General features: G+C 38.6%; 1 protein-coding gene across 1 annotated transcript in view; it reads right to left on the bottom strand.

The window, feature by feature from the left end:
• Positions 1 to 15,990, bottom strand: part of srgap1a (SLIT-ROBO Rho GTPase activating protein 1a) — a 140,624-nt gene that overhangs the window by 87,463 nt on the left and 37,171 nt on the right. The window contains exon 2 of the mRNA XM_088923914.1: positions 2,645 to 2,840. Within this exon, the coding sequence (XP_088780040.1) occupies positions 2,645 to 2,840 (196 nt within the window). The remainder of the gene's footprint in view (positions 1 to 2,644; positions 2,841 to 15,990) is intronic.

The following is a 15,990-nucleotide window of genomic DNA, read 5'->3' as shown; positions in this document are numbered from 1 at the left end:
CAATTTCAAAACTTCCATGGACAGTATTTTATTAACTGCAAAAGACCATTTAGTAATTCCACAGCAAACAGCCAACTGAAGATTATCTAAAGAGCATACTTCAGGCAAAGCGTTTTGCCAAAACAAAACATATATTATCCACTTATTTTTTCTGTGTTTTGCTTTGAATGCATGGGGTAAATTGTGTATGTAACAAATATTAATCTGTTATCCCTGCAAGCTTTAAAGCACTGAAGTATGTAAGCTGAGTCTGAATACTCTTGCAAGGCACTGTAATTAAATCAGTCGCTTAAAGACTGTTAACCATCATGTTAGCAGACTTCAGTGGATTCAAGCTGAACAGTTCCACAGTTTGTAGACTTTGCAGATGGGGGCTGCAGCTTAAAATTGAAATCATAAGTGTAACACGCAAAAACATTAATTTGACAAAGCATGCCTCTCACTAAAACACAGCTGTTGTTTTTTAACATTTAATGGAATTGCTTATTAGGCATTTGCATTGCTAAGCACAGATATGGCAGCACAGGATACACAGTGAATTTAAAGATCATGTTACTCAAGGATTTTGGCTGTGAGGTCTTCCGTTATCACCTGTGTGATAAAAGCAGGAAAACACGCCATGCATCTCAGTATGTAAATGAAAAAAAAAGTGTTTCTTCTGGAATAGTTAAGACACTGAAATATTACTAAAAATATTCAAAATAGAGAAAAGGAATACATACAAAACGTTAAAGAGCTGCACTCCAACAGAATATAATCAGAAACAATAAAAGCAAGGCACTTTACATTGTAAAAAGCTGTTCTGTTTTAAAAACAGACATGATTTGAATAAGTTAAATAAATTAAAATTGAATTAAAATATTTTTAAATAAAATATATTATAATACATTATCTCTTGGAATACCCTAAAATGCAAGGAAGGAAGTGTGACAATTTTAGGGCAGAATGACAAAAATAAAGAAAGATATAAGGCTCACTAGTTAAAATCCTTTCAAATTTATAGCCATTGATGGTTTTCAAGCAGAATATGACCTAAATAATACACAGGGCAGGTCATAATCCAGATAGGTGTAGGACACCAAACGTTGGCCATATGTAAGAGGCAACACCTAAAAGGTTTTCCAGAAATTTCAGGTAAGAACTTGGAAGGAAAATGCTCACTTCCAAAACAATTTTAGGTGCTCTTCATTCATCATTGGACTACAGTACATAAAGACAATGTTGAAAAAAGTAACTTCTGAACTTGACAAAATAAGACCAGATGAGTTTGTCTGTCTGCCTCAATGATTACAATGAGAGCCCAACCCAGAAAGAAAGAGATCTGCGTTACTGAAGAAAAACATCAAAATATCCAGTCAGAAGAGTAACTGCTGAAATAACTCTGAAATAACAGAAGCCCACCTTTTAGAGAAATTGGCACTCTGCCTAGGCCGTTATCACTACTTCAAACACAGGCACAGAAATATTGAGGGTGGGCAAGCCACTTAAGTATCTAGAAACCCCATGCACACATTTTCTTGAAAAACTAACTATAAAGAGGTTCAGCCTGTCACAACTATATCTCTGTAAAAAACTACAACACCGTTTTCCTTTAAGATCTCACTGATGCACAAAGGAATACACACTCTGTAAACAACCATACCGTTTCCCCTAGCATTGTATACAATCTATATTTAACTGATGATTCCACTTCATTCCTCTTTTAGAAGAAAAAAAAAACAAATCCATCATTGCAATGTTGAACATTTAATGCCTGTGTCTCACACTGAACGACTGAAACACTGCTTCTCCTCTCCAGTGTACCTCAGGAAGATTGAAGCCAGAAGTCTAACAATCCCTGAGATAGTGGTCTTGACTCATTTTAAATACCGGCAAATTGTTAGATTATTCTCGCCTTAAAGGTACATTGGCCTCATTCAGGGAGTAACAAATCAAGGAAACGTACAGCTTCAGCAGTTCGCAGGGTGCGAGACAGTATAACATTTACAAGAGTTCATACAGCACAGAGAGCTCAGGAGAGCCTGGCTTTGAAAAATCAGTTCAAGCTGGGGTCCATTTGCAAAGCATTTTCTGTTTAATGCTCACTGCCCGAAAACCATAGCTGGGTGGCTTAAAAAATCCCTGTTATGATCACAGAATTCCCTGATAGCCATCAGACCAATTTAACTAATACTCAACTGGTTAACTATTTTCAATATTGGAGTTATCCCTGGATATACTGTAAGAGCTTAGCAATGTCAAAAGCCCAGTCTTAACCGCCTTCACCTTCCCACAAGTACATTACTGTGTGAAAATAAATAAACCAATATGGATTTTAATGTGATTTCAGATTATTATTCACCATTGTGTTACTCATTTTTAACAACTATATTTATTGCCTCCTTTCTGATATCAAACTTTCAACGAGACTTTTTGCATCAAAGACCCTTGTCCAAGAACAGTCTTTTTTATTTTTTAAAGACTGCTGGTTTTGATTGCACAAATAATCTGTGCTACCAGGGTATCATAGGGTTGCTATATGAAGGAAGATACCCATAACCTGATGGCCCTACAGGTCCAGGTCAGCATGCAACTGAGGTGCAGCTGGACTAGGTATGAGCCCATGACAATGTGACGACAAACAGAAGGGCAGCTGTCTTCTTACTTGTACTGCTGGTGGTCCTTGGTGCTCCTTGTCTTGGCCATAAAGCGCTCGGCCAGCTTTTCCAGGTTGCGGGAGTACTCCATCTCGATTTCAGCCTTCTTGCGGAAGAAGTCCTGAAGGTCCTGAAGAAGCTGGACTCTCATCTCCGTCTGCTGCTCCAGGCATTTCTGCTGCTCCACCAGCTGTGCACGGATCTCTAAGAGCAGAAGAGTACCAGTTAAAAGAAGTGTGGACCAACATCAAGGGACAGAGAGATCTGGGTTTCCACTGGAAGGAGAAGGATCCCAAACCAGTCAGTGGTGTTGAAATGAGGATTCAAGTAACTCGTTAAAAATGAAGCTGAAGTTGTGTTCCCTTACAAAGAGAGAAAGTACATTGTTAAATGTGGCCTTCACTATCAACCTGAACTGATCAAATTTCAGATATACGTTCCAGGAAAGAGTAATTTCAAGCCAAAACAAATTCTGAAGAAGGGGCTTTGGTTTTACCAAGTCTTAAAGTCTTAGGTCCAAGTTTAATTACTGCTGTTTGAATAATCAGTAAGGCCATCTATTTAATTTGATGCATAATTTAGCATTTATTCTATATAAGTTTCTAAGTTTTTAAAAAACACATTTTAAATATTCTTGACAACTGGATCAAGCAGGGGCGCAGTTGTTTTATTTTTTAACTGCTTAGTCCTCGTGAGGGTCATGGTGGTAACAGGCTGAGCAGGGCAGACCAGACTTCCCTTTCCCCAGCAACAGTCTCCAGCTCCTCCTGGGGGACTCCCAGTGGTTCCCAGGCCAGCCGGGAGATATAATCCCTTCCAGCCTGTCCTGGGTCTGCCCCAGAGCCTCTCCCCAGTGGGCCGTGTCTGGTACATCTCCAGTAGGAGGCACCCAGGGGAGGCATCCTCACCAGAAGCCCAAACCACCTCAGCTGGTTCCTCTCAATCCAAAAGAGCAAGAATTCTGCTCCAGGGTCCTCCCGGGCTGCTGAGCTCCTCAATTTGTCACAGACAGCAAGCTCTGCAGCCCAGGAGAGACAACTCATTTCCACAACTTGAACCCACAATCTCATTCTTTCGGTCATTAGCCAAAGCTCATGATGGGGACATAAATCGACCAGAACTGACACTGATACTGCTTCAAATTCATAGTTTGGAATCACCTGTTAAGAGCCAGTATTAGCGTGCAATACTGCTCATTATTCAGCACAGCAATTGCTAGATTTTGTCACCGGTTTGTATCCCTTAGAACAATTTGATAGATGAAGACTGTTCTCTTAAGCAGACGATTTGTTACACTTGGTAACATTGTACTTAAATGTTACACCATGTAATATTTAACTAAATTGTGAAGATATGCAAATTATCTATGTAATATTCTATATGAATACAATACAGTTTTAAGAACACCCTGCCTGATTGATTTTTTTTTAAACATAACACAAATCACTGATGTAATTTGTATTATGTCTAAATCATTTGGGAGCAAGAGATCATTTGGAACAAGAAATCAGAATACTCATAATCATTTGGAACAAGAATCGGAATACTCATCAGGCCAAGAACCAGTGCTTTTAATTAAATTACCTGCATAACAAATCAATAACATCACAAGTATCCCCAATCCTTAGAAACAGATGATTAAGGGTAATATGCGAGATTTATTGGAACGAGGCTCTCCAAGAGAAGAACTGAAATCATCCAGGTTAATAAGGAAACCAAATAAAAGAAATGGCATTGAAACAAACATTATGAGATACAAGGACATCAGCTTTGCAAAAACATATCTAAACACTATGATACACAGAGGAGAACAAAGGACCTGGTCTTGACCACAGAAAGGGAAAGTACACTGTGTGCCTGAGTGAGTAATTAGACAATAATGCACCTTTAAAAATACACAGCACTGGCCAATTTTTTTCCACTTCCCAGTGTATTTCACACACACTTTCCTCATGAACTAGATACTCACACAATATCAATCCTGTTGCCACACAACAACATCATTATACACATATCTTACACAGAAGCAGTTTATTAACACTGGTTACTAGAACATTCCCCGGGCACCATGACTGTGAAAAATGTATTCAATAGGATTTGAGACTTTTTCTGGCATTTTAGCTTACCTACAAAATATGTGATTTATATCCTCCTAAATACTAAACGGGTCAAATAAACACCTTCATTGATTATTAAAAATGTTAAGCAATCACTGAAGGTCTTAGTCTGATTAAACAGCCACTTGTCACAGCTACAAGCATTTGAAAAGACAAGACATCATACAGAGAAAAGATTAGTTCTGTTTATTATCACCTGTAATGTTTCATTCTACTGCTATTTTAATAGAGATTATTTACTTTACATTGCCAGGAATGTACTGATGATATGGACATTACCTGCTTCAAAAACATTATGGACATTATCTGCTTCAAAATACAAGATGATTTTAAGACGACGCTTAAAACACAATACAATTTACATCAATCACACCAATTACATCAAAACAACAATGTTTGAAAGCTGTTGAATAAATAATGGAAATATATTATACATTGATTTCTGTCACTAAATTAATGCGAAATGTATTCCTGATAAGTAGTCTGCTTTCAAAATGAGATTCTGCTGAACCAAATTTATCAGCTTGGTACAGTAATCCCACTGGTTTACAGGAGCAAAGATAAACAGATGCCCTAAAAACGTATTTTATTACTTGTTTTAATGCTGTTGAAATGTGCACAGTGGTGGCCCCAAGGGGTTTAGCGCACACACAGTGAAACCACAAGACAAAATCTGTAAAAAAAGAATTTTCTGACAACAAATTACCAAGGGAACAGCGGTCTTAATTATACAACAGTGAAGCAAGACAACTTTTCACGCACTACGTCAAGGGGAAAGGGTAAAACGCAGAAATGCCAACCGAATTACAGCCTTGAATCTAATCTGAATTATTTACCATTCATTACATTTTCAGTCAACAGTTTATAAAAACTAATGTACTGTAGGTAAGAATATTGATTTGCGTCCCATCTCTGGTATGGTACACATCCCTGAAAGAGCATGCTTATGGCACAATATATGCTTTATACTTATCTATTCATCCATTTTCTTCCTTAGAGGTTGGAATATCTATGAGTGAAAAATGGACTGTGGGGTTCATTTTAAGACACGCAGACTAGAAATCCCTGCAACCTAAGAAAAAAAGCCCAGATATTTTATTACTTCAGACCCGTTTCCTTAAATCTGACATCTTAACGAACACATACATTCCCAAATAACCATTCCCAACAGGGCTTGTGGATTAAAATGCTGGGGTTTGCTGAGGGAGCAGACAAGCCTGACGAACGGTGAAGACATACTGGGGGAAAAATGAACAACGCAGCAGGCTCCTGACAGATGTGGCGGAGCTTTCAGTCCTTAATTTGTGAAGTGCAATAACATCTCCTGTATTAGAAGAAAAACAACATTAACATTCTCATCCACCGAAGCAGCTTATTGTAACTTCCCTTATTTTCCTTCTCCCAGATCTGCTCACTGAGCAAGAAAGTACCATTCCATTTTGCTATTTGTTATTTTGCTATCAAAATACACTTCAAAAGCAGACACTACAAATATGTGTTTTTTTTTCCTGAATATGATGCTTTATAAAAGTCCTTCAGAAAACAAATGCCTTAAATTTGACTACAACGAACCAGGGACATCACAGGGAAATGTTTACTAAGTGTATATGTTTTCTAGGTACCCAAGAATAAAAATGAATGAACTGGCTGTTTGAAATGAAATCCTGCTATTTACAGTATGTGAAGAAAATAGAAGGATTAATCAACACAATTACCTGCTTGATTACCACTGAAATATACCCACTCGTAACCAGGAGAATCTTGTTCTTAAATCTCTTTTATATGTCATTATTTATAAGCATTTAAGAGAAGTGCTTAATAAAAAAAATCCTAATAAAAGCAGATTCACATTTATTTTGTGTTTTGAATCCTGAAATTATAAACAACACTAGCTCTCTTGTCTTCTTCTATATAAAAATGTTAAATTTGATCTAAAATGTTCTATATAAAAATACATAGATGTCAATCTATGATTAAGGACTGATTCCTGTATAATTTGGACACTTTTGAGTGACAGCCTGTGCTTGTCTCCTAGCTTGTATTAATGGATTTAATAACATATTTCCTTTTAGGTATTAGACTAATTTTCAATCTCTATTGCTGCACATATGCATACAGAATAGCAAAAAAAATTCTAAACAAATTACAACAGAAAAAATAATGTTTAACAGCTTTTCACACAAAACAGTTCTTGGATAAAGATATACAAAAGGGTTTGGTGGGTCATGAGTCAAGTTTACTTTTAGTCACTACTAATATGATGCTACAGTACCATTTTAAACCATTAACAGACTCTATACTCACTAAGTGCTCTGTGATACTGGGACGTGAATTAAAGCACCTGTTAAACTAATACAGCATTTGACACTAGCTTAAAACAGAAAGGAAAATGTTAACTGAAAGGTGATCTCGTCTGCATTTTTAATTATATTCAACCTATGCAATTTTAAGGGCCAATAGACAGTAATGAGATAGTCTCTTATAATCTAAAAAGTACTGTAATAGTATAATTATTCATTGCATTTGACATAGACTAATCATTTCACTTCTTGATTTCACAGCCTTTAGGCTAGGAATCCATTCTGCGGTCTCTTTGACCTACCTTTTGGTACAGATTGTTTCAAACTGAGCACTGTTTTAAAGTGCTGATTAATAAGTCTATAATAAGCACATGTTTTACAGCTTGCAGAAATGAAACAGGTATTATTTGTGGAGCAAGCAAGCTAGGTAGAGCTTACAATGAGGAAGAACAATATTTGCTCTTTTTCTGATCAAATTAAATAATACATACTACGGCAGATCTGCTTAGAAACTTCATGGATTTTGAGAAATACAATGGTATCAGTATGCAAAATAAAAATGTTAGGTTCCCTTCTGCAAATCTGTGAACAATGGCCCTTTAAAAAATATCTTTGACACCTCTACAGTATAGCATTCTCACATTCTCGCAAATGTTATTGAGTTGTAACTAAAAATACTGAAAAAATGCATGGATTAAAAACAGTACAATAAAGGATGGAAATCATTTTTTGCAAAAGATATCCATATAATAGCTTTTTCCATATTGTTTAATTTAGAATCACCAATTATGTAGGCTATACCCACCCAATTTGGAATAAAGAACTGTTTCACTTTGATTTTCACAAATCTGCTAATAATGTTGTTGATACATTTAAACGTGTGTTTTGGTTGGGAAGAGGCCGATATTGAACCTTGCAACGGCCCTGGTACTGAGACTGTACTGTTAAATGTTTTCTTTTGCACACTTAATTGGAGACACTGCCTGTGTTTTGAGTACCAAGCACATTTATTAAATCAAAACTCTCGTAATCAACAGATTCTGATTCAAAACAGGTTCTAAACTCCTGTCTTAATGGAGGAACAACACTTGACAGTTTTTCACTATCACTCTGAGATTAGTGGCATAAGCACTATATCACAACTCAGAGACACTGAATCATCTTCAGCTTCAGGTTAAAAAGTACATTTTGTACTTAAGCTATTTTTAACTTTGGGTTTAATATACACTCTATGAATGGAGGATAACATTCACCAACAAAGTTAAGTTTACCCATAACAGATTTGTTCTTTTACACTTGAGGGATTTAGATTTTCTCAAACAAACCTTTTGTAATGTCTGCGTAATAGATGATACCTCAGCTGTATCAAATGATCTCCTATGATTAAATCATACACATTTTGTATGGTATACACATGGATGTCCAAGTTAGAAAGTCCAAACCATCTGTGTTACATATTGTGAGCAGGAATCGGAACCTACAAAAGCAGTAGGATATATAATGTATGCTGAAATTCAAAATCACTCGATTTTCCCTCACAAAATGTGAGGGAAATACGTATGGTCATTAAGTTTTGCTTAATTATCTACCTCCATTATAATGTGCTTTTGAGTCATCAAAGTTTAACGAAGACAACTAGAAAAGATATGGCTTGTCATAAAATGTAATCACCACAAAATGTTTCTTAATTACCAGACAAGCACTGTTCAGAGACGAAGAGATCTCGTTTAAACTCTGCTGCTAAAATACTTACAATGTGCTTCTTGTTCTACCTACAGACATGAGTGGCCCCTGTTAAACAGGAAAATGTACTGGGTTAATTATCTGGGGATTACATCTTTAAAGACAACGTAGCTGGGAACAAATGAAGACATAGCGCCCTAGATGGAAAAAAATGGCAGCATATTAATTCTACCAAAAATTAAATGGCAATGCTTTGTGTGACCATTAGTTTAATTAATTTAATTTTAAAGCTTTTTTGTTCGTTACAGCAACCTAGTCACTACCTTCACTGCAGAGGCTGCCTGAAGACTAAATTTAACACCCTTTTAATATGAACAACAATGGTACTTGCTACCAAGTCCCACTGGGGGAGAAAATACTTAAGTATGGTAAAAAACATCATTTACTGGTCTGTATTCTCTTAGTTAGTGATTAATTACAATGCATACAGTATGTTTACTAGATATTTACTGAACCAAAGCCAAGCTAACAGAGCTGCACATTCAATTGTACTCCACAAGTCCACAAATTCCTATAACACCACTGATTCAGCAATTCTCACCCAGCCATCCATTTTCATTTCACTTCTTCCAATTAAAGTCACAGGGGTAGATAGGCAGGTAGGTCCCTTTTCAGGCCATAAAGGCCCATGGGGAATGGACGGGCAAGGGCCACCATTTTTCTTTGACCATCCAACACTGGAGGTGGAGGTGATGTGGTCAGCGTCACACTTCAGCCAGCCTATTACCCCCAGAACAATTAACTCCTGGTACTCCCTTGGAAAGCAGGCACCTGAGTGCACCTGGGAGCCGTCTGGAAGGATCTGGACATCGCTTGCCCCTACTTGGGATTGAACCCGGGACCTTACGGTCAAGATCTAGACACCCTTGCGGTCTGACCTACCACGGCTCCAAGTCACAGGGGAGCTGGAGCCTGTCCCAGCATGCTACAGGTGCAAGCCAGGGTACACCCTGGACAGATACCAGTCCTTCACAGGACACACAAAGACACAAACCCTGACACGCTCAGACTAAAGCCAATCTTCCCAGCAGCCGAATTAACCTATCAGTATGTTTCTGGACGGTGAGAGGAAACCAGAATTACTGGAGGAAACCCACTCACAGGTAGAACATACCAAACCACACACAGATCACAATCTGAGTTCCGAAATTAAACCCAACGGTTCGCACTGTGCTACCGTGACATTTTATTCCATTGTCCATATTTTAATGTAAATACATTTGAAATAACAATTTGTTCAAATGAAATGTACTTTACGTTTGAATGTGTTCATGTGCTCTCCATATGACTAACCCTATTCCTTAGGGATGAACAACCATTTATGATGAGGAGTTAACCCCAGTTATCCCCACTTGCACCTTAACTTAACAAACCACACTCTTTCGGTCATGAGGTGTGGGCAGTGTTTGTTGAACTCAACAACATGGGAAAGACAAATGAGAAGGCGTTTTTTTTTCTCCCCACGTTAATGAATGCTATGCTGTCACCACTGATCTAAAAAAAAATGACATTAGACTTCTAAAAGAGCAAGCACATCCTTTTTTAAGAATAACGAATTGCATTTGTATACAGTCATACCTCCTTGGATACATAAGGGATGCGTTTTAGAAAAGTGCAGCATACAGCAAATCAACCAACAATTAATCACTTTTCTCCATGAGGATTAGAGGGGGGGTAGGTTCTGTGACTGTGAAAAACAGTTTAAATACTGGCATAAAAGGTATTTTGCTTCATTTAATCTTTATCTTAATACAGTAACAGAGCACTTAATGATGGTTGATAGTTCTTAGGAACTATTTTCATGTAGTGGAATAAAAACTAATTTAATCATACATTTTCTTGAGTTTTGCTTGGAGTTTCTGGACTGGAGTTTGGCAACATCATATTTGATTGTTTTTATTGGAAATGTTTCCCACTGACACACTCCACTCTGGATATTATGCAAAATAGTTCACTATTATACATAAGACACTATATTTTCACTCCTGTGTATATGCTGTGCAACTTCAAATAACTACATGAATTTAGTGTGGTAACACACATAGTGGATTAGAGTATTAAAAATGTGGGTAAAACAAGGTGTTACAATGCAATGCAAAATAATCAAATGAGCTAAAGTTATCAGAGCTGAATGGCACCTCATGACCTCATTTTCGGAGATATTTGGCAAACACTTGGCAAAGGAAAACAAACATTTTCAACCGAAAGGATCCCAGAGTGCTCCACATAAATGAAGGGGGACCTATAGTAGTTCATTCTCACCTGAAGTGCAGTACCCAAACACGTGACAGGAGAAACCAGCAGTCCCACAACACAGCAGATCGGGTAGAAAAGAAAGACAAACTGCTTCACCAATTGGATTAAGGAGGGGGCTTTGGTAACGCATATTGTGCAGAGGCCATAATGATGACTCCTGTCATTGGTCTTTCACAGCAGCAGATAATAGTAGTAATAATAATAATAATTCCTTACACTTATATAGCGCTTTTCTGGACACTCCACTCAAAGCGCTTTACAGGTAATGGGGACTCCCCTCCACCACCACCAGTGTGCAGCATCCACCTGAATGATGCGACGGCAGCCATAGGATTATTAGGTACTACCTGGTCTCTTGTCAGCAGAAGAATGCTGTTGGTGAGGCAGTCAGATCTTTATTTCACTGTACTTTTACAAATTCTATGTAATTTCACATATGGAATCTTTTGGTGGGAAGCCTAGAATATGGTATTATTGTAGAGATAAACTGCAATGGTTTAAACTGGGAAAAAAAAACCCGTATGTCTCTGGAATGCAGATGGAAACCAGAGCCGCTGAAGAAAATCCATACAAAAACAGAGAGAGCATGTTTCACACAGAATGACCTTCGTATGAGAATCAAACCAAAGGGACTATAAGGAGGCCTTGTTAAAACACCTACCATCATGCTGGCCTCTTTGATCTGTTTGCCTTTGTTCAAGAAAAATCTCCAGTTCCACTATATTTTATTTCACTTACAGTCGGAATAATCCATACCAACTCAGTACATCACCGAATAAACACAATAATAGGAACACTTCAGTATAGCTAATCACCCGCATTTCATTGTGGTTGTCAAGGAAACAGGAAGAGAATACCGCTGAGTATTTTTCACCTTCTTATTCTCTTTCAGCCTCACTGGAAATCGTCATTAAGCTTCCCCATCTCTGGAACTTCAAAATCAGAAAAGTGCAATTTGATCACTCAGCAATTGATTTTACAAGCTCACTTCCGCCAGCTCGGGTTTGTGCATTTTAGAGTTATCCGATAATGACAGTTCAAGACACACAATTCCTAATATTTATTTACGGGCAGCTCGTGGAAGAATAGGATTTATGAACAGTGTCGGTGGTAATTGCACTGGTAGCGTGGTGCTAGTGGAAAGCAAATCAGACTAATTTCCATGGTGCGGTGGAAAAAATAACATGAAGCTAATGTAGAAAACATGACAAAACAGCAGCGTGGTTAAGGGGATGGGTACAGCAGGAAAAGGAAAACAAGTCAGAAACAATACAGTTCTGTCTTTCCTGAAATCTAGAAATACTTGGATGTGCATGACTCACCTTCTTGCTCACTCCAACTCTCATTCTCAACTATCCTCGACGAACACTTTGCCCCCTCTTTTAAACCCGGGGCTCCACCCATTGGATTAAACACTGACCAATGACATTGCATGCAAAAAAAAATAAAGAGCCTGATTGGTGGAGGCCCTCTAACATGCATGTAGCGGTGAATCAGACACAAAAGCAGAAGAGAAAGAGCGCACAACATTAACATGCAAATTGCACTGCCCGGTTTGAGGCCACAAACATTGACACATGCTTTTAAACACATTATTTGCAAATGTGAGCTAATGTGCAATTTTGTGTCTGTGCATGACAGCCAATGGTGTCCTTTTCCCTTTCTGTTAAGATAATAATAATTGTTTACAATTATATAGCGCTTTTCTGGACACTCCACTCAAAGCGCTTTACAGGTAATGGGGACTCCCCTCCACCACCACCAATGTGCAGTCCCACCTGGATGATGAGACGGAAGCCATAGTGCGCCAGAACACTCACCACACATCAGCTATCAGTGGGGAGGAGAACAGAGTGAGGAAGCCAGTTCATAGATGGATTATTAGGAGGCCATGATTGGTAAAGGCCAATGGGAAATTTGGCCAGGACACCGGGGTCACACCCCTACTCTTCAAGTCTGGTTAGTTAGGGAATAGGAAAGCTTGAGCATTTAGTGTAGATTAGTGTATATCCATATAATGTGGCTTCATTTTCACAGACTTCACATTTCTTTCACGCAGCAAAATACTGTATGTCCTAAATGATGTTTTCCATACAACAATATTTTTTCTCTTATACAGTAGTAGGAACAGTAGGAATTATTATCATTGCCGCTGTTGATAACATTACTTGGCAGCTTCTCATACAATGAAACTTGCTAAATATCTGCTCCCAAAAGCCTCCTACCCACAAAAACCCATCTGGGCTTGTGATCCAACCTTCTGCACTTTTATTTTAAAATCGTCTTCCGCTTTACACTACAGATACTGCAACATGTTTCTAACATATTTTTCAATAAATGAGGAAATTGGGAATTACTGTTTTCTTCCAGAATTTCAGGCATGAAAAGATGATCGAGTGCTGAACAGATAAAATATCCAGGACGTATAGGAGGACATAGGATGAGTCTGAGAAACACTGCAACAGCTGTAGTCCTGGAAGAAAATTGTTTTGTTCGAGACTGTAGGGGCTGGTGTAAAGATGCTGGGTTACTGTAAGTGTTGGGTATTAACAGATGTGACAGCAGCCAGAGAGAGAAAGACAGCAAGACAGATACACCTGTCAATTGTATTGTTGTTGTTTTTTTTGTACTGCTTACCGTCTGAGAGCTAGCTAAAAAGCATTTTGTTATACCATATACCTGTATATGAGTATAATGACAATAAACTTGAACTTATGAAAAGAGAGGTGTTTTTCAGTTGTGGGGGTGACAATCAATTTTGGGCATGGTAATGAACGTACTATAGCAATGACTTAGAGAACCATTCATGATTAATTTTTTACTTTAAAAATGAATACTTTTTACCAAACACACTGTCTCTCCGCCTTCTTGAAGTTGAACTCCACTTGGCTGTTGTGAAAACGGAAGAATTCCCCTGTTAGGCTGTTCCCACTGAAATTAATTCCAAGCCTTCCACCTGCTGCAAAGATGCAAAGGGACCTGAACATTCTAGAACAATGCCTTTGCTGGAGAACTCCAGAGCAAAGCAAGAGGCGGTCTGTGTTCGTCTTGACAAAATCTGTATATGCAAGCATAGCACAGCCCATTGCAGAGAGGTTGTGAATCGAGAACATTTCTTTTGGTTACATCCACGCCATGTATCATTGTTACACAAGGAGTTGGAATATGTGTGAACCAACAGGAAGAACATGAACAGAGAACACTACAGGGGTAAAATGCATATTTTTGGCACGGAGAGCCTACATACAGCAGTTTAAAAAAAAAAGAGTAGGTTAAAATCACATGAGCAACATGTACCCATTTCCTTAATTATGTGCCGCAAAACTGACTTTTGGGATGCACTCGTGGTAATACATGGGTATTAAGCGATTGTGCTGGTTTTATCTGTAAAGCTTATCCACGGAGATCACAGACAAGCACTCCTTTCACATTAAAAATCTCCGAAAAAGGGATGTTGCAGGCAAAAATAAAACCATTCAGTGCGCCTTTTTTAAAAAATAAATGTAAACATTTTAATATTGAGGGCCGCACAGTGGCACTGAGTTGTTAGCACTGCTGTCTCGCAGCGCTGAGGCTCTGAGTTCAATTATGAACCTGGAATGTTGTCTGTGTGGAGTTTGTATGTTCTCTCCGTGTTCGCATTGGTTTCCACCAGGTACTTTGGTTTCCTTCCACAGTCCAAAGACATACTGTACTGGTAGATTAACTGGCTTTTGGGGAAAAACTGGCCCTGGTGTGAGTGTGTCTGTGTCTGTCTGCCCTGCGATGGACTGGTGTCCTGTCCAAGGTGAACCCTGCCTTGCACCCCTTTCGCTTGACAAAACCACCCTGAATGGGAGGAAGTGCTTAGAAAATGGGTGGATGGATACTGATACTGCAGATGAATGCCTTCGGAACAGCTACAGTAAGCACTCGACTTCCAAGTTAGGAAAAAAAAAAGTTGGTTTCAAAAACCTAACTCACTTCTCATCCTCCAGTATGAGAAAGAATTAAATAAGAGTCTGCTTCCAACAGCGCCTTTCACTTTATCATTAGGTACCATTGTTCATCAGGTTTTTGAGTCTGGACAGTTTACCAGGACAGGCCTGTTACTACTCTTATACCAACAACTGAGGCAGGTCAAAGAACAATGGCTTTTCCCCCTTTACTCCAGCCTCCAACCTGAACAGAACATTTCTGCTTCATGTTTTTTTCAAGTTTTGAACACAGTAGAATGTTAAGCTTCCTTCCCAGATCTCCTGTTTGACAGTGTCGGTTGCAAAACCCCTAAATGTGAACAGGCACACAGTATGTCTCTGCCCCTTCCCTGAACCCTCAACATACACAAAAACAAATTATAACTGCCAGGTGCTGTTACCTAGTGAATAACATCGTTAGGGAGAAAGTGTTTTTCAATGTAAAATTAAGCATGAATTTTTAAATCAAGAGATTTACTCGTGACTGAAAGGGACAGGGGTCATTATTTGCTGACAGCTGGAACACTTCTGTCTTCCTGGAATGCATGTTCTCGCCGTAAGATAAACACAATAAAGACACTGAATCAGAGAACTGGCAAAAATGTGAACTGTCCTGCCCTAACAGTGGCTGCACAGAATAAAAACCATGAACCCTCAATGTAACGAAATATCCTGAAAATCAAGGGGAGATTCCTGAACGCACAACTGAGTGACAGGAGAGGCAGGAATGTCACTGGACTGACACAAATGCTAGCAACTCACAGTCCGTGAGACAGCTGTTTAGGCGTCTGTCCCAGAACAAGGCACATCCACGTTTATTTTCCCAGAAAAAAAAGGAACTGGCAAAAGAAGCAACAGAGCACATGAAACATGCAACAGGAATGAGATCTGGCTGCCCAGACCACTGGTGCACGGTCACAGTATTACCCTTTATACTTCAAAACACAAATCACACATCCGTACAAGGCACCGGCACTTAGCT

This window comes from Atractosteus spatula, chromosome 8, assembly GCF_055471065.1.
Source record: "Atractosteus spatula isolate fAtrSpa1 chromosome 8, fAtrSpa1.hap1, whole genome shotgun sequence".
Taxonomy (NCBI): domain Eukaryota; kingdom Metazoa; phylum Chordata; class Actinopteri; order Semionotiformes; family Lepisosteidae; genus Atractosteus; species Atractosteus spatula.
This window is presented reverse-complemented; position numbering and strand designations above follow the sequence as displayed.